Source organism: Hippichthys cyanospilos, chromosome 1, assembly GCF_059441005.1.
Source record: "Hippichthys cyanospilos isolate Australia breed blue-spotted pipefish chromosome 1, RoL_Hcya_1.0, whole genome shotgun sequence".
Taxonomy (NCBI): domain Eukaryota; kingdom Metazoa; phylum Chordata; class Actinopteri; order Syngnathiformes; family Syngnathidae; genus Hippichthys; species Hippichthys cyanospilos.
In genome coordinates, this window is record NC_142369.1 from 30,142,102 (window position 1) to 30,162,027 (window position 19,926).

The window sequence follows — 19,926 nt, forward strand, 5'->3', positions numbered from 1 at the left end:
CGAGCCACTGTGAGTTCAGCGCTCTAACGCTGGCGGCCAGCTTTCAATCAAAGAAGACGTTTAGCCTGCGTAGCAAAGTTCTATGACACCTCGATAAAACGGCCTGTCTGTCATCACTCGTGCCGGGGTTCGGGTGAATTGAAAAATTAATTTTGAATTGCGTTTGGATTTCCAAATACTGTATTTTAATACTTGTGTTGACTTCATTAAAAAGAAAAACATGATTATCTGCAGGAGCTTCGAGCGCAATCAACACCATTGGCCATGGCTCGAGCCCAAACCGATTTTGATTAAACAAATCCACATGCTCATGAAACTCAGAAGAGTTTGAGAGAACAGATAAGGAGCCGTTATCAAATTGCTTTCTGGATGGCAATTTTATTCATACGCAGGTAATTAGTAAATCACGACCTCTGACCATTTAGCCAAACAGCTATTAGAGCCTAAGAGTGCAATTTTGAGGTATTTAGGCTGTCAGCAAGTGTGATAAAAAGGCATTCTTTATCATTTTGAGGCTAACAATGGAGCGATGCGGTGATTTAGTCATCCGTAACTTGTTCTTAGCTCTAAAAAATATTTCGCCAGCACAAATAAAATAGCACAACCTTTCAATAAAATCACATAATCTTTTTTTATTTGATGGACGTTAACAATGAGAGCTTTTATTTTTAACCTTTTGTTTACTCATTAGGAATAAGGCTTTGACACATTTTTACAAAGCAATGACTGAGGTGCACGGGGGGAAAATATTTTCGATGAAAAATGTACTTCGTATATACAGTATATTATACAGTTTGTAAGCAATATGAAAAACATAAGACAAGGATATTTTCTGCATTCAATTATCACACCAAAAGGTGGAAATTCTTAAGGATATACAGTGACACAATTATTGGTTTATATGGTTACATTTTGAAATTGACATGCCTTCGATGGCACTGTAATCACAGAAATAGCACATTAATCAATAAATAAATCCAAATAAAACAGTGGCGAATGCCGGGCTCCTTGTCACCATAATGCTAAAAGAAACGTCATAAAAACAGTCTATATGGCAACCTGACTTGGTGAGAATAGTGCAGCTACAGCGCCCCCAGGTGCTTACTTATAGAAACACATACTCAGACACATTCATGAACGCGCCCAGGAACAAATAATTGTTCTAATTATTATTTGGTCTCACGTTATGAGACTACAAATACATGCAAACCTGAATTTACTGTATATATTATGATCACACGTTAAACACCGTGTTTAAACTCCCAGACATTTTCCTTCCAGATCCCAACATATAACCATTTATATATTTTACCAAGATAAAAAAAAGACTTAAAATGTCGATTGCTCATTTTACCAGCAAAACACACAAAGACGTATAAACATGTGTGTAAGACATTTTAAGTCTTTATATATATATATATATATATATATATATATATATATATATATATATATATATATATATATATATATATATAGAGAGAGAGAGAGAGAGAGAGAGAGAGAGAGAGAGAGACCATTAAGACGAGACTATTATAAGTGATTATTGTATTTTTAGCTGACACATCTGTGTTTACGCAGTATATTACAGCTCTCAAAGTATTCTATGTGTAACTACTTATAAGACCCACTTGAAAGATGTCTACATTGTTATTTGACTCTGCATCTATTCACTAACATTTGACTAAATATAATTGCATCTGTGAGAGGGACAGGTAAATGTCATGGTAAATTTCTTCAGATTTACAATGACTTTCATTTGCATTCTTTTTCTTAATCACATCCTTTTGTTAGCATGTGTCTATTTTCTTGTCATGTCAAAGCTAGAACTACTTCCCGCATCTGTGTCGAAGAATCATGGGAACTCTAGTGATACTCGTGCTGAGGGCGGCTCGCCAGTCTGACCCAACGCAAACAGGCCCTGTCTGGCGGCATATTTCCAATGCTTACGATTTAAGACCGGGGCAAGGTAGCGATACAGCCCCAGACCGGGCAATAAAGGTTGGGAAATGGTGATAGCATTGACTTGTTTACAGCTGTTAACCAAGAGAACATTTTGCATAAGCAAAAGCTACCAAAGATTACCAAACTTTGTTATTTTGTCAGTCAGATCTGTGAGATCCCCTCTTCTTCGCTCGAAATGACGTCTGTTATTGCAAAATAAAAAAATAGGTAATAGAGCGCCAACTAATCAACCAGAGTCAACTACAGTATTTAAAATAAAATACTTCACTAAACAACCATGTGCCTCATAACCCGGAGCACTTGATGTATGAAAGGTTTTTAAAATAGACCCGCTCATTGATAAAGCGCCTAATAATGTGGTGCACCCAATGGGCCCAAAAATATAGTATAATTTTGACCTTTTTTTTTTGTAAGGAAAACAATTTGAGCTGGCTGGATTTGAACTGTAAACATATTGCTTTACGAAAAAAAAAAACATAAATGGGAATGTAAGGGAAAATCAACGTGCCGACAATAATGCCAGTGTATAAATGTGAAAGTAATTTTGATTCTTGGAAACAGCCTTCAATGCGACATGCGCAAATGCATAATGCTTTCCGACATAGGGTTAATAAAACAACTTTGTTTCAAATGCCACCAAGTTTCTCTAATTGCATATTTTGAGTGGTGCCCATTTAACAACAGAATCCCACTTTTCCAACTATTTGTGTTGCTTGGACAGAGCAGCAGGAAATATCTAGTTCAACATTGTCCTTTATTTTTTTTTAAATACCGCTTGTTCCCAGTGTGGTCGACCCAGGATCATTTACATAAAATCACTGCACTGGCAGATGGGAGAAAATGCATAGCGTCTTTGAAGCTGTTGCCATGACTCATCATTTCGAATCTAGCCAGCTCATTCACACGCATCAATATTCATCAAGTTCTCCACATTGAGCTTTTATTGTCGATTGTGGGTGTGAAGAACTACTTTGTGTGCTAACAGCCTATGCGGAAGATTTTTTTCTGAAAAAACATGCATGATATAACAAGTATCTTTTACCATAACGCATTTATCTTCTTACACTATTGATATACACAGTTTATTTACGGCTTGTGCGTCTTGGGAATGAGAAAACATGCTCAGTTACGATCAAGCGGCTAGCTACAGCAGGTGATAAAGGTTTATGCATGAATCAGGTATCTAAGTTTTCTTGCACAACACAATGACCACAAACTTATTGCTGCCGCCTCTTCGTTTTACGGAAGAACCAGGTAAAAAATGAAAAGGAGTGAGTACCAGGGGTACATCACGGAGAAAAAAAATCGTACAAGTTTAAAAGCTGTTCAGTCCAGCGGAACCTCAGTAACAGGTATTGTGGTCGCTGTACCCCGTTTGGACTCTCTCATCTTGTCCAAGCCAAAGAGGAGGTCGAGTTGCGTGATTGGACGCAGTCGGTCCTCGTCCAAGAGTCTGCAGGACAAAATATATATATATATGTGAGTCTATTCTGTTATTAGTGCTTCATTATCAATGCCCGTATTGCCCTATAACAGTTTTGTTTTTTTCTCGCTTGCTTTATTATTTGCTCTATTGTGTGGAATGTAACACTGCTCAGGGAAGTGAACAGAATAAGAATTCCATGGAATACTGTTACTATGAATACGACAACCGAACTCTTCAATCTTACAAAGCACGCACGTATATTGATGGTTAGAAAAATACGGTTAATGTTTTGCGTTTGCAAAAATACTATACTGATATTGTCAGAAAGCTATTACTTCAAATCATGGATTTTTGTATATGTGGCTGTCGCAGTTTATGGAGAGAAACCACACAGGCACGGCGAAAACGTGCAAACGCCACACAGGATAGCTGGCTGAAATTGAACACGAGACCCCTGAAATGTGAGGTAGACATGCTAATCAGTCTTCCAACTATTGTATTTATTTATTTCTAATCATTTTCATCATCAAAAATCTCAAAATATATTCAAATAAGATACAAAAAAACCCCAAAGCAAAATAGTTTGAAATATATTGTAAACCTTTAGGAATAGATTTTCAAAACGGTGGAAATTTCTTTCGGGTGAAATCAGTGTGTCAATATGCTATGTTTTTTCCTTTTTCATTTTGATGGAGGCAATCCGTTGTGACACTCCTGAAGTGTTCTGGAAGCCAGTGCTACCATAGCAAACTTCTGACTGACTGCGTTATTGGCCCTGACGCCTCTCATCTTACTCTTCAAATAGCCAGTTAATTCTGAATTCGTATAAAAACAGTTTTCAACATAATTTGAAAATATCCTTCTGAAGCTGAACATTTTTTTTTAACAATCTTGATCGGTGGTCTTGTAGTATTAAAATTGTTGGAATTGTGAGACCCATATGCTCATATGGTCAGGTTTCCTTTTAACTCCTGAATCTCAAGACAAACTTAAGCAAAGCTGAAAGAAGAAGCTGAGCTAAAGTTTTCAATCTTAAAGAGACTGCTGCATGCACATAAAACTTTTACACAATATTCAACTTATACTACCTTCATGGTTTCTTCGAATTCATACTCAAATACAATAAAAACAAACTGAAATATATCCTTAAATGTTAATGAAAGTTACAATTTTCACTTTTATACTTTAACTCCTGAAGAGCCAAATTGAATTTTCCCTGATACGTAAATTTATTGAGGCACACCACTCTAATGAAATAGCTGAAGATCGGCGTATGTATAAACTGTATACAGTATTTGTATTCATAAACATATTCTCTATATATACAATTGCAAAGCCCTCCGGATGAAAACACTGAATTAAAGGGGAGGCCTAAACTTGAACCTTATGTTTTAATTGACAATTTCTCAATCAACGCACTAATCTATCTTCAAGCTTAGATTTAAAACCGCGACTGCTCGACAAATAGCTTAGCTGAAATGTTGGCGGCGTGGCTCATACTTGTCCTCTTCCTCGACCTCTCCTAGCTGCTGAGCAATCTGCCTCATCTGTTCCTTGCGGACGTAGTCTCGGACTCTGTACATGGCGGCATCGCGGCACAGTTCCCGCAGGTCGCTGCCCGAGTAGCTGTCTGTCTTCTCTGCTATCTCCTTCAGATTAATAGTGCTGCTCAGCTGGCCAACAGAAAGCCGGATGGTTACCCGACGGAACAATTGTAAAGTTCACCGTGCCTTTTGAAGGCATGAATCGTCTTACATTTTCTTCTGCTAATATCAAGCGTAGGATGTCATGTCTTTGTCTTATGTCCTGCGGGAAAAGACAAAGGTTTGCTCAAATCAAAATACAGTAAAGCCCAACATTTATGTTGTGATGTTTCACATAAATCCAAATGAATGTTATGAAATACACATGTAAATGGTTTCCTCTCAATCTACATCATTTCACAGATTGAATGTGCTTTTTCAAGATAGTTCTTACAGGAAAGCCAACGTGAAATGTGGTGGGCATTCGGCGTAGGATAGCAGGATCTACATCTTGTGGTCGGTTTGTTGCCCCCATGACCATCACCTGCCGATAGAAACAATGCTATAGAATGATCGCATAGGTATACGACCTGCTAACAGCAGTATACGGCCCATCCCGAAAGTATTCACAGTGCTTCACTTTTGCCACATTTTGTCATCTTACAGCCTCATTCCGAATTGTATGAAATTACTCTCGCCTCAAAAATCGACACACTTTACACCATTATGATAATGGGAATTTTTTTTTTAATTTATTATAAATAGATTTCCAGGGAAATCACAAAATTGAGCTCAGGTGCATCGTTTTCCACTGATCATCCTTGAGATGTTTCTACAGCTTAATTGACGTCCACCTGCAGTAAACTCAGTTGATTGGACGTGATGTGGAAAGGCATACACCTGTCTATATAAGTTCCCACAGTTGACCGTGCATGTCAGAGCGGACTTGACTCCCAGACCGTGAGAAACAAAAGTCTCTGGTATGATGAGACAAAGATTGAATGCTTAGGTGTGAATGCTAGGTGTCATGTTTGAAGAAAACCAGGCCAAACCATTCCTACAGTAAAGCATGGTGGTGGCAGCATCGTGCTATGGGGCTATCTTTCAGCAGCAGGAACAGGCAAACTAGTCAGGGCAGAGGGAAAAATTAATACATAAATGTACAGCGATTTCCTGGATGAAACTTGTTCCAGAACACCCTTGACATCAGACTGGGGCAAAGGTTCATTTCTCAGCGGGACAATGATCCGAAGGTCACAGGTAACATCTCAAAGGATTGGCTTGAGAAGCACTCTGCGAATGTCCAGGAGTGGCCCAGTCAGAGCCCAAACTAGAATCCAATTGGAGAGACCTGAAGTTTGCCGAGCTGTGCACAGACATCTCCCTTCCAACCTGATGGAGCTTAAGAAATGCTGCAAAGCAAACTGCACAGATAGGTGTGCTAAGCGTGTGGCCGCACATTCGAAAAGCAAACGCTTTGAATACTTGTGAAGACGTCATTTCTTAGTTTTCTATTTCTATTAACGTTGAAATGATGTCCCCCAAAACATTTCTCATTTATTGGGATATTGTCAAGAACATTTAGTTCACAGCAGAAATGTGAAAAAGTGAAGCGCTGTGATTATTTTCTGGATGCACCGTAGTTGCAAAGAGAGAAGAGCCAAGATCCGGCGCCATTGTAAACTCAACTCCAAAGAGACCCTGCAGCTTCAGTCACAAGATAGTGTGAATATTTACCTGAGTGGCTGAGGAAGTCTCCAGACCATCCCACAGGCTCATGAACTGGGCCTTCATCATGGCAGTGGCCTCGTGATCAAGACTGGAGCGGTTCCTGAGAAATGAATCTGTCAAGTATAAAATCAAAGTGGGATTTAAATACATTTCATTTCACCGTTAGACAGAATCATTAATGGATTCAGGAGAATGCTTAGTGAGCAGTCATTAAAAATGGCAGCTTGGAAGATTAAACATCACAATTTAGGGACTAATGAAGTCTTCGGGGAAAGTGGGATGTTTACAAATCCTGCTATGCACCCCCCTGTATTCACAAGTACACTACGAATTAGCCGACTCAACTCCACATAGTAAGGACCTCATCAGAATAAGGACCTCATCAGATCCAGCACATGGTGGGTTTTTTTTTTCCAGTTGATTTCTCATAGCTTAATTAACTTGCTCTGCATGGGCATGTGACATCAGTCAGCTCACATCTTTTTTTTTTACCACTCAATACATTTATTTGTCTACGTGATGGATGACATAACTCTGATTTTAGCCTCACGCTCAAGGGGCTGCATTAATGCATATTGTGACCTGATCGAATTGCCCAAGCAATTCAGATGATTTGCTGCTGGACCTGCTAAATAGCTAAAATTGTTTGAAGAGTGTCAGTGTCAGAGAAATATATGAAGACTTTTTCAAACAGTTTTATTCACTGATGGATGTTGTACTACTGTGACTAGAGACTTTAATGGCTGAGGATGGCCACAATGCTGCACTAAGGTTGCGACATCAACAAGGAGGTGGCTGAGTGATGTTTTACAAATGGAGAACTGCACAGCAGGATGGCAGAATGCATAAGAGTGCCTGCCACAAGGTGTAAAAATGACCTCTTCAAAAAATGTAGAGATACAAACTGGCAATATTTTGCAATACAGTGATGCCTCCTAATTCGCGGTCTCAGATATTGCGGTCTCAGTACTTTGCGTTTTTTCCAGGAAAAATTAAAAATATTTCAAGATAAGAAAATCATTTAAAAAATGTGCAAACATGTAAAAAAAATTGAAAAAAGCCAAGAAGTACATTATACAGTATTGTATTCATCAAATAACGAAGTAATATTAGTTAATAACTATGTTAAGAATTCTTCAAGCGTTAAGAGTTCGTGACGTTTATTATCTTATTTTGAAATGCATGCTTTTAATTTGTCGGGTCGCGTTGCATTTCCATTTCCTGTTTTACGTTCTCGGTGCGTCATTCGGCTCGTTACGGTGACGTATGAATGAGAACGTAAGGTCATATTTATAGTTTATTATCATTTCTGTTGATAACGCACGCTACTGCCTATGTTTCGTAAGCGATGAGTGTTTATTCTGTGTATGTGTTCGTTTGTGTAGAGATTGCACTTTATAGTTAGCAGTTGTTAGTTGTTGCTAACCGGCTAATGTCGGCTAAAAGTACAGTACATTCATAGCTTAAGTGTTTATGTGTTAGTTGACTGACTTTAAGATTGTTGTTGATTTATTATTCAACAGATACTACATGATACACCATACATGAGCCAAAATAAATGTGAAGTTCAACGTGATGACTTGCGTACTCTTTCACCGGAGTCTTGGTGCGAGAACAAATTCTCAACAAACTAAAGTAATATTAGTCACTTAATGAATATACAATAATGTTAATAATGTTAATAAGGATAATGTAATGTTAATTAATAGAAGAAAGGAAATAAAATAGGCAAAAAATACCAAAAAAAAAGGATTGTTTGTGGTTACTGCGGCTATATTGAGGCGTACATAGAAATCTAGGAACTGATATCCTACGTTGCGGGTTTCCGACTTCGCGGGGGGGTTGACAGCCCCCCATTAACCGCGAAGTAGGGGGGGATCACTGTAGTCCAAAAAGTCCATAAGTACTAAAAAGATTAATTTTCATGCAATTGAACACATTCTGGTGTAGAAAATGCCATCACGGTTGCACTAGATTTCTAATGGGTTGGCCCCCATCATCCCCTGACTTCAAGCCTGTTAGGAACTCTTGAGACATGCTTCAAACGAAAAGGAATGTGTGTTTGTAGAAAAAAAAAAAAAAACGCTAAACAGCAACTGGGAGGCAATTTTTGCATTTTCAACCGAGAGGCAAGCAAAAACGATCAATGCAGTACTTCAAATTTAAATGCATGAGGGAGTTCTTCAGGTTATGATGAAAGGGGACTGTGGCGTCAACATATTACTCCATTGGCATTTTGGGTTTATTTAGCATTTGTTAAATAAACATAAAAGATCTCTGAAGTACACATTTTTTTTCCCTGAGTTCTTTTCAACCTATTTATATTTTTAAAATGTGCAAAATATTTCGGAATGCTGTATTTTGTGTAATTTTGAAAAACAACAAATTGTGGTGGCTTTGTGCACTAAAACTAAAATTTTAGAACTAACTGGGAAAAACATTGTTTTCACTCAATCAATCAAAACTAAGAAAATGAGCAAAGCAGAATACGGTGATCCCTCGTTTTTCGCAGTTAATGGGGACCGGAATTCCCCTCCGGGGTAGGTAAAACCGTATATATATATTTTTTTTTTAACGTGAAAAGTCTTCATGGTAATACATACATGATACAATACAATACAATGCAATAAAATAAAACTACAATAAAATGCAATAAAATAAAACATAACAATGGAGTCATTAAACCAACCCCGACACATGTTGTTGTCAACAGGCAGAGAGGAGCAAAGCCGACGTTCACCAGACAGTTGGAAATCCCTTCCCTAGGTTTTGTTTTTTTTTTTTTTTATAAAATGGTATTTCAAGTGTAAACCCTCCAGTGTTATCATGTTTGATTATGTACAGATCTGACTTTAATTCAAAGTTGCTAATATGACCGCAGTTGCGCGAGACTTCAAAAGAAAGGGCGAACTGTTTATTTACTGTGCCGTGTATAAGGTTTAATCATTTAAGACTTAAGTGAATATGTGTACTGCAGTAGTTCCACGTCTGAGGAGTGCCCGTGGCAAGTGCATTGAGAGTTACCTCGTCTGCCTGGCATGCAAGAAACAGTCACCGCACGTGTCTCCGCAATGCAGTACAGTACTTTGCACAAGATAGGCTTTATGAGTTTCTATTGTTTCGCAACAGTAAACGTAGCTAATTCTAATTTCATGCTAGTGTGACAATACCTCTCGCTATACTGTAAGTATGTACAGTATATAATGTATAAAAAGGAAGCTTATCAAAAACTACAAATTGAGAGCCATCCTCCACTCACCGATTTCATCAATGAAAATGATACACGGTTGGAGTTTGACCGCCAATGAAAAGACAGCAGCTGTCAGCTTCTGTGATTCGCCGTACCACATGTCAGTCAGCGTCGATGCCTGCAAGTTGATAAATTTGCAGCCAGAAGCTTTAGCTGTTGCTTTAGCAATCATGGTTTTCCCACAGCCTGGAGGACCAAACAATAAAACACCTGCAACAACAAAATAGTAAAACGTTAAACTCATTTGATTTCTTGATTGTTGTTCCGTTGAGCTCTTTCCTATCCATTAAAGAAAACGTAGATACGGTATGCATCGCACAACTATGAAATGCCACAAAAATGTTGCAAGTACAGTGCTTTTATATATCTCGCTTTTGGGGATTTTCAAGAAAACAGGAGTATTTTCAACAAATTGCACTGCTGGGAATATTCTTTCCTGAACTGATCTTACAGGCAGTAGAAGTGGCTTGGCACTCATGAGCATACTTTCACAGAGCAGCAGATAAACAAAGCTTGAGGGCTAAAAAAGGAACACGGCTCCCTGGGTGCTAATTTCAGGAGTTGTCTCATCCCTACACAGAAACAGAAAAAAAAAAAGTCTCCGCCAAAAGGTAAGTTTGTCTTAAACCTAGGGCTCAAACGGATTGAAATTTGACATTTGGAAGAAAAGTACATTAAAATAAATTAGCTGGCCAATTGAGTTAAAGATACAAACTAAATATTTTTCTTAAGAACAAAGTTTAGCATTACAAGCAGAGAATTACCTTTCAATACTTTGTTTTCCCCCAGTCACTGCTGGCACTGTTAAATTGTATTTATTCACTGCCAGACCAGTCAAAATTGAAGAATTATTTGACATCTGTAAGGGTATGTGTATGAATTTGTAATACTTTTGTAATACGCATTGAGCACCAAATGGTGTAAAAAGCGTTAACTCTACTCCATTTACAAGATAGCCATCAATAGTCTTGAATATTTCTGATAAAGGATCAATTATATTAAATAAGTTAAAAAAAATAAAATTAAAGTAGTAATAAACATGCAAACAAGAATTAGCTGATGAATTTATCTTTAGATTTAGGTTGTAGATATATGCACTTCATAAACAACAAAATGAGCTAAGTTACTGACGAAACATTATTTATGCAGTTTAATGTTAAATCACATTTCGTCTTCACTACTTTTTATTTTAAGCAGACTTGAAAATTAAAACTGCAAGATGCCTTGATGTGAAACGATATCAACTGTCTTTTTTGATAAAGTTGCAATCGAAACATTGTACAGAGAGAGCAAGAGGGGTAAAATGAAACTGGGAGCCATTCTCGTTCTTATTTGTTTTTACACCTAGTGCTGGATGAAAGAATAGCCATTTACTTGGCAAATATTTGACCGATTAAATATTAAAGCTAAAGAAAAGGGCAAAAAAAACCAAAAAAAACCCCAAGGTGGCACGAAAAGCCTACTACAACATCTGAACCTCATTTTGGTAATCAGAGGCACTTTAAATAGTGGTAATTGCATTCTGACTTGGCAACTCCCCTTTAACATGATTCTGAATTTGGGTTCTCCATGAACTGTCAGTCACCTTGCTGTCGTGGAGGGGTTTGCATGTCCCAATGATCCTAAAAGGTCAGTTGTCTGGGTTTAGGCCCCTGGCAGATTCACCCATGGCAAACAGATCCTAGGTAAGGGACCAGACATAGTACAGCTCACACACAGTGTTTTCTCTTGAGTGGACGCAGGTAGCTGGGGCCTGGGTGGGTACAGCCCAAAAAGGCAACGTGGGTCCCCCTTTCCATGGGCTCACCACTAGTGGGAAGGGCCATAGGAGTTAGGTGCAGTTTGAATTTGGTGCCTCTCTGGCAGGGAGGGAGCCTGAGCTTGTGCACATGGCAGAAATGTTGTGACTAGACATAGCCTGACTCCAATCATCACACAGCTTGGGTTATGGTACAAGTCCTCTAGAAAGGGGTTGGAATGTCTTCCATGCAGTTTTTGCTCACGGTAAGAGGCGCAGAGCAGGAGTGGGCATACTTATTGCCCCCCGGCTCAGTGCCTGTACATTGGGGTTCACCCCGGTGGACGGGACTCCCTCCTCCTTCAGTAGGGGGTGGTCCTGACTGTTGTTTGTGCCTATGGACTAAACAGCAGCTCAGATTACTCACCTTTTTTGGAGTACTTGGAGGGTGTAAGTGGAGGGCACTCCCTTTGGGGACTGCCTTGTCCTGCTGGGGGACTTCAATGTTTTAGTGGGCAATGACAGTGAGACTTAGTGAGACCTAGGAAGCATGACTGGGAGAAACGCACTCCTTCCCAATCGGAACCCGTGCGGTGTTCTGTTAGTAGACGTCTGTGCTCGTCATGGATTTGTCCAACAAACACCATGTTCAAAATTTAAGTGTGCACACTTCCCAACCGAGTGTGGGGTCTTGTTTACATGTGAGGGTAGCATGGACTGGGAGATGGACAGGCAGGTATGTGCAGCATCTGTTGTGATGCGAACTCTTTAAAAGCTGAGTCTAAAGGTGAAGCTCTTGATTTACCAGTCTATCTAAACTCCTCATCTATGGTCACGAGCTGTGGGCGGTGACCAAAAGAACAAGCTCCTGGCATCAAGCAGCCCAAATGGGTTTTTGGCTTTCTTAGAGATAGACTGAGAAGCTCGGTCATCCGGTTGAGGCTCTGTGTCGAGCCGCTGCTCCTCCCAATTAAGAGAAGCCAGTTTATGTGGATTGGGCATCTGGTTAGGATGCCTCTTTGATGCCTCCAGAGTGAGGGTTTCCAAGCATGCCCAGTCGGTAGGAGACCCGTGGGACGAACAAGGACATGCCGGAAAGACTGTCACTTTGCTGGTGTCCGAACGCCTAGGGATCCCTCCGGAGGACCTGGATGAAATGGCTTCGAAGCGGGAAGTCTGGGCTTCCCAGGTGATGATGCTATCATCATCATCACCCCCCCCCCCCCCCCCCCCCACTGGTGGAGAGTATTTTACATGATTACTCTGCAACCCACTGTTCTCACTGCCGACAAAACACATGATGTTTCCTGACACATGATGCAAAAAAAAAAAAAAAAAGAAGAAAATCGGGGAAACCAGGATAATTTTTCACCTGTCAGTATCTTGTTGAACACCACCGTGCCACAGCACACTGGTTGAAAAACACTGCTTACAACGTTAAATAACCTTTAGGCCTAACATTTTTGTGTAGTGGTCTTGAATTGACACAAATATAATATTGTGAATTAATAATGAAAAGATGTTCTGATGGTTGTCTATTGTTCATCTGTTTACAACATGAAAGTGTTACCTTTAGGTGGCTGAAATAGTTTGGATCCAGCCAAAAGATGTCGTTTCTGAAAGGGCAGAATGACGGTGTCTTGTAGCTCATTGATTATCTCATCTAAACCTGCTATATCTCTCCAAGAAACCTGCAGCGAGACAAAGCACACTTCAAAGCTGGGTATTTGTCCCTGCGAGAGCAATTAGGACACGCACCGTCAAACTGTCTTGACATTTATGGTAAATGGTACTTCACTTATATAATTTTTTTCCACCTACAAGGCCCAAAATCGCTTTACAATCGACTACTAGACCTACTGATGGTGCTGCATGAGGACTAACTGGATATTCGGTTTCTTGCTCAAGAAAACTAAACCCAATCGGTTCATGAATTATTTAAAAATCATTACTATATGAAGTCTATCAGTTTTGTCTTTGTGCATGTGAAGATCATGCTTCTTCGATATGATTTGAATGAATAGGCCATCAATTGACGAAAGGTTTTCCTTAAATTAGGTTGTAAAACAGTGTCGATATTTGACAACTCTGATTGGCTATTAGCTTGTGAATCAGAAATGCGTTTGCGAGTGTTTGTATGCAAGCCTTTTAACTTTGTTTCTACTCGACTATGTTTGGCTCATATCCGATCAGATGCCACTGCCTGGTTACAGAAAATGACATAAATACTTTGGAGGCTATTGATTGGTCCGAGATAGGTTTGAAAATGCAGCAAGTTAAAGTAGACATGGAAAACACCCGCCATTAACAATGAATGACAAAGAGAGGAAAAAGAATGAAAACGCTTTCACTTCCAAGATTCCTTTGATGCACTTGAAGTGAATATTGTATTCTGGTTGATGCAAAACAGCCATAAACCAAGCATCGGGTACAATAATCCTTCTGCACTCTTCATTGTTTTTACATATAAGGTAATACTGAAGCCATTAAGACTAGGCATTCACAAGCCAGGATTCATTTATTGACGTTAAAATGTTATTCAAACCAAATTATGCTTTAACTTCTTCAACAGGCACAATTTTGCTCAAATGACAGCTTTGCAAATCTTTGTTATTTTTCAAGAAACGTTAAGAAGTGGATTTGCTTTGTGAACGAAAATGATTTTTAGTTGATGAATTTCTTGACCTCCTAAAATGGTTGAAAGCATATGAATTTGAAGTTGTTTCCAAACTTTTTATTGGTACTGAAAATAATTTGCTATTTAAATATTCAAGGTTGCTGACCCATGGTGTAGATATATTGTTCAATCAATACATATCTTATAGTGTTCAGTTATTATAAAAAGGCAAAATTATTGATAAAGCGTCCGCAAAGGTTAAGATTTCAGTGTGGTCTTTGTTCTTGATGTCAAGGACCTACCACAATTGTAACCATTACCTTCATTGTTTGTGGATCCACTAGTTGTGATGCAATGTTCATCTCATACTCAGTAAGTTTGACTCCTTCAACACCGATGCTCTTCATTAGTTGTTCTGCCTGGAAGGAAAAGGGCTAATCAATACTGGTCCAGATGCTACTAGAGTAGCACAACTGTGTTTTTTCTTTTTTTGTTTAAACACTGAGGTTAAAAGGAAAAAAAAATACCCTTTTCTTGGCTTGACTTTTCTGTTTGGCAGTGGGGTCCATTGCTTCCACAATCCATTTGATGCTGTAGTAAGTGGCTGCTCCAAAGATTGTCAGCCTCAACAGCATGCCCACCACCTCAGTCCTGGTCAAAGGCCGGAGCAGGCCCTCCCGAGGAAGATCTTTCAGCATTTTGGCTGGCCGATGTCAGTCCATCGACTTAAGTGCATGGAAGTACATCTACTAAGAGACATCTGTATATTACCATTGTGAAGGCCAATATCACCAAATCTGTTATAAAGTGAGAGCAACTTTTGGGAAAATGATTAGCAAAAATAGCTACCAGTTTGATACACTTTTCCAAAATAGCATTTGCTCAATTTAGAGAAATGTTAATAAATGATATTTGCCAACTTAAAGACATTGCTAATGATAATCTCTCAAGACAGCGATTTAACAGGGTTATCAAATATCAGTATGCCACACTTTATTTCTCTAAATCTCTGCAAGAATTCACATTTCGAAACGATCACTTCTACAACATTCCGACGAAATCACAATGACCCATCAAATATTTGGCGGCAGGTTATTAATTTAATCTGCTTGTTAGTGATCGTCACAAATTGCGCGTACTGAATGCTAGCAATATGAATTGTATTTATGAATGCATTTATTTATCAGAAAACTTGGTGAATCCAACATTTCCCAACTAGACATTTGAAGAAAATACAATTTAACGTTAAATTCAACATAACGCACGCATGCACTGTTATACGTGTGTAATATATTAACTTTAAATATGTTCAAATATCTTATAACAATGTGGGATACACCTGGGCATTTATTTTGAACTCATCTTCACCACTGGACAACCGAAACCTAGCGTCTTAAAAAGGAAACTAGCAGCGATTGATCAGTCATGCGAGTCAACATCATTAGATCAAGTTAAATATTGTTATTTTCATTCATGATTTTACTAAAACGCTGTAAAACGGAAACATGTTAAGCTTACCAAATAAGATTAGATTTTGGACACGGGAAGGAAGAGTGCAATGCACTTGTAAGTCGGGTAGAAACACGAGCGTCTGTTGGTTCCGGACCATTCCTTGCGTTCTTTCTTTCTTTTTTTTAAACCACAAAGCCGGAGTTGGTTCGAAAAACCCGCCACTGGATGGCAGAAATCGCACAAAGTTAACATCTACTGGTCAGCACCGAGGACAGCGTTCATTTATTGAAGGAAGATGGAGAAAGGCAGACGGAACAGAATGTATTAGAACAGACTGTATCAAAAGTAAAAACAAAGAGATTAAAAATAACAGTAATGTTGCGTTACTATATACTGTATATTATATTATATATATATATATATATATATATATATATATATATATATATATATATATATATATATATATATATATATATATATATATATATATATATATATATATATATATATATATATATATATATATATATATATATATATATATATATATATATATATATATATATATATATACCCTGAGGTGTTTGCCAGCCAATTGCAGGCCACACACAGACAAACAACCTTTCACGCACCCAATCACACCTAAGGACAATTTAGTATGTCACCTACACATGCCATGCACGTTTTTGGAGTGTGGGAGGAAACCAGAGAGCTCAGAGAGAACCAGGTTGCAAGTCTTAGAGCAGGGGCAAATTGTACTAGTTACACCAGCATTTGCTCTTCCATCGACTGTGATCACATAGGACCCTGTTCAGTACTTACTGCATTGTCGTTTTAATCAGTTAATCTTTTTTAACAATTGAACAAAACATTTTTAAATTCATTTGCACTTGTTCTTATGTTTGCCTTTACACTTCTATAAAGGGAGGGATCACAATTTCTACAATATCAATTCTGAACTTCAAAAATGAGGAAACTATAAGTCAGGACTGACTGAAAAAATGTCAAAATAAGTGCTATTGCAAACACCTCAGGCCCTCAAAATACTTCATAAAACCCCTTAATCCCTTATGTACCTCTGCGGCATGCCGCAGGAGATAGTGGACTGGCAGTACCATGCTGATGAGTCTGGACAGGAAAAAGCTGGCTTGTGTATCTGCAAAGTGCAGCTGCGCTTCCACAATCCCGCAACACCTTGCACCATGCCTGAACACCCACCCTCAGTTAGGTGTACTGTGTTTAAAATTAGAAAAAAATATACGGATGGCTGGACTGTCAAGCATCACTTTAGTATTGCCTCCAATGTTTACATTCAAAACCTTTTTTCTTTAGTGACAGTCTGGTAACTGATTGCAGTTAATTCAACATAATTATAAATTCAGGACTCCAGGTTATTTTACTGCCATTTGTTTTGTTGCTTTTCTAGGGTATACAGTGTCTTCAAGCTATTAACTGACAATGTGTCAAGCAACCTGATATACTCCAACACAACAAAGTATTTCTCTTCATGAAATATATAAATCGATGATACAAAGATTTTGCCGTTCATTTTCTACACATGTGCAGCTAATTTTGTGAATACAAAGCACAGCGCTTCATTGTATATTGGTGAGACAACTCTAAATGTTCACAAACTTTAGAAGAATACCTTTTTGAACTTACTCAAACTAGGACGTTTGTTGAAATGGATTAAATGTGGCAGAACTAGCAGCAAGTGACAGGACCAATGTCTGGGTGTGATGCACCACTGCTCAAAAAAGAGAATCCGTATGATGTTGCTGAGGCTCACTGTTCTCTTTATTCATTCTGTGACTTCACAAGAAAATAAAAGATGATTACAGCTGTTTCTCCTGACTGGCAGTGTGCGCCGTTTCCTTAACTCCGAGGGCCTCGCCATGGTAACCGAGACTCTGACAACATGAGGGGCAAAAATACTGAAAAAGATTGAGAATGTGTTCTTTCTCTCTCTTCTCATATCAGATAGGTAAGAAGGCTTTGCATTCCCAATGGTCCATCCAAAATTCATGCATACAGATAAGCCTGATTTCAGAGGCGTGAAGCAAAAACATATTTGTTATTCAGTGGGATGAACATTTGAGAGAAAATGCTTAAGATTTCTGTTGTTGCGTGTGTCTGTGCATTTATTATCAATTTTAAGTGATCTTTTGTCACACATGATGATTATTGTATTACTTTTATGACTATGTGAGCAACATTTAAATAAACAGATTTAATCATATCCCAAACCCAACTACCAAAAAATTATCAAATAATAAAAACATAACTCAGAAAAGAACTCAAGCCAACAATAACAAGACATCGCCATTCATTCGTTACACGTAATCCAGAACTATTCTATTCTTATTAAAACCGATTGAAGAGTGTGTCATTTAATTACTGTCACATAGATCTTGGGCAAAATACATTTCTTCAGCGCACTTTATTTTCCACTCAAGATGGCAGTATTCGAAGCAACAACATACTGTACATATTTAATATTTGAACCACTTTCAGAATGCCGGTACTTAGCAAACAATTGCTGACATACCACAATTGCCACAATAATTATTATCAAATATTTCATATCAAAGATTCAAAGAGATTCGTTGTCACATGTGTAGCACAAAATAAAAGATCACAATGTTGTGAAGAGGCGTAAGAGGTTGCATGAAGTCCACATATAGTTTACTTATTTTATTTGAGGACTTGCACTTTTTGTTCTTTGTCAACAATCTCATCTTCTCACAATATACACAAAATAAAAATAGAGCTGTTTTTTTTTTTTTTATGCGCATACAACACAGATGATAGAGGATTGAGACATTCAAGTTGACCTAAAATGAGGATACATGTAGGTAATATTTCCTGCTTTTTTATTCTATTTTTCCAATCTACACTGTTAATCACTAGTGTGTGCAAAATAAAGATCAAAATTGAGTTATAATTGGACCAGGACATAAGAGTTCTGCAAATACTTATATTGTGGCGAAGCGAAGGAACCACGCGTCGCTGTGCTAGTGGAGATCTTTACTCTTCGCATGCCATCACAAAACTGATACAACAAAGTCCAAAACAGCAAAGACAAAGCCAACAGGTTCAAAGCATCAAAGGATCATAGCGACATGCCTACTGGGTGAGAGACATGGTCCTAGTGTCCGCCACAATATATATATATATATATATATATATATATATATATATATATATATATATATATATATATATATATATATATATATATATATATATATATATATATATTCTTTTGTTTTTGTTTTCCCTAAATTTGACTGGGATGTTATTGTTTTTTGTTTCTTTCATGTCTTGGTTTTGTGTTGGTCTTTGGGTTCCTTTCATGTTCTTACTTTTTTCTGATCACTTTGTGTCAGTGTCTTGTTAGTGTGATTGCGTGCACCTGTCATCATCAATCTGCTTCTCTACGTCTGCCAATAAGCTCCTTGCTCCAATTGTGTCTTTCCCAAGTGTTTCTTTTTGTCACATCAGTTTTGAGTCTACCATTTCCTTTCATTTCTTGCCGGGTTATTGTTATTTTTTCTGTAGTCTGTTGTTGCTGTCGCTGTTACTCCGTTGTAGTCTCTGTGAGTTCCAGTCCTAAGTTTTTGCGAGTCCGTTATCCAAGTATTTTTGTACTTAGGTTATTTCTGGGTTTTTGTTTGTTACTTTGTATGGAGGTTTTGTCCTTTTGAATTTTTTTCCTCCTTATTTGTATTAAATTATGTTTTTTTAAGGCACCCCGCCTCCCTGCATTTGGGTCCACATCTTCCCCACCATGCTTGATGTTATGAATTTTATTGGTGTGTACTGTGGCAGCAGCACATTTAGATACTTTTAAGGTCTATTGTCACTCTTTTCACTTGGACTGTATTTTCTAATTCCAATTCTGAAACAGCTATTTTAACAGTGTAATCCCTGCAAGTGCACCAATGGTGTGATGTGCTATTTTCCTTTCATATATCACCATCTGACCATTTGATCAAAGTGTCAAAAACAGACTCAGCCAAAGCAGCTTCTTGAGTTCTCGCTACTCTCCTGAATCACTGGAGCTGACTGCATAATCGCCACCTGGAGCCAAGCATTCATAGAAGTAGACATGAAATTGAAGCAAACACGCCCAATTCTTCATTCTAATGTCAAATCTCCTTCAGGGAGGGGGGGGTTAGAATGACTTTAAAGAGTGTGTCTGAAGACAATGGAACGGTG

General features: G+C 38.2%; 1 protein-coding gene across 3 annotated transcripts; it reads right to left on the reverse strand.

The window, feature by feature from the left end:
* Nucleotides 1-2,079: 2,079 nt before the first annotated feature.
* Nucleotides 2,080-18,862, reverse strand: atad1a (ATPase family AAA domain containing 1a). Of its 3 annotated transcripts, none has more exons than XM_088432592.1 (10): nt 18,681-18,862; nt 14,778-14,999; nt 14,571-14,669; nt 13,204-13,324; nt 9,905-10,105; nt 6,652-6,758; nt 5,369-5,458; nt 5,147-5,197; nt 4,892-5,064; nt 2,080-3,418 (listed from the first exon to the last, which is right to left on the reverse strand). In XM_088432592.1, exons 2-10 carry the CDS (start codon nt 14,946-14,948, stop codon nt 3,292-3,294), a joined length of 1,140 nt encoding a protein of 379 aa, XP_088288718.1. In that variant the 5' UTR covers nt 14,949-14,999; nt 18,681-18,862; the 3' UTR covers nt 2,080-3,291. The 3 variants fall into 3 exon arrangements, with proteins under 3 accessions (XP_088288718.1, XP_088288701.1, XP_088288709.1); XM_088432575.1 differs by lacking the exon at nt 18,681-18,862 and adding an exon at nt 15,769-15,861 and having other exon boundaries at nt 14,778-14,996; XM_088432583.1 differs by lacking the exon at nt 18,681-18,862 and adding an exon at nt 15,769-15,823.
* Nucleotides 18,863-19,926: the final 1,064 nt, after the last annotated feature.

What these genes read in the sequence shown, in the direction of transcription:
- atad1a (XM_088432592.1), bottom strand. Translation starts at nt 14,948, where the DNA reads ATGCTGAAAGATCTTCCTCGGGAGGGCCTGCTCCGGCCTTTGACCAGG. An exon ending in AAAGTCAAGCCAAGAAAAGG is followed by an intron (nt 14,670 to 14,777) that starts GTATTTTTTTTT and finishes TTTTCCTTCCAG; the next exon opens with GCAGAACAACTAATGAAGAG. An exon ending in GAGGTCGAGGAAGAGGACAA is followed by an intron (nt 3,419 to 4,891) that starts GTATGAGCCACG and finishes TTTGTCCTGCAG; the next exon opens with ACTCTTGGACGAGGACCGAC.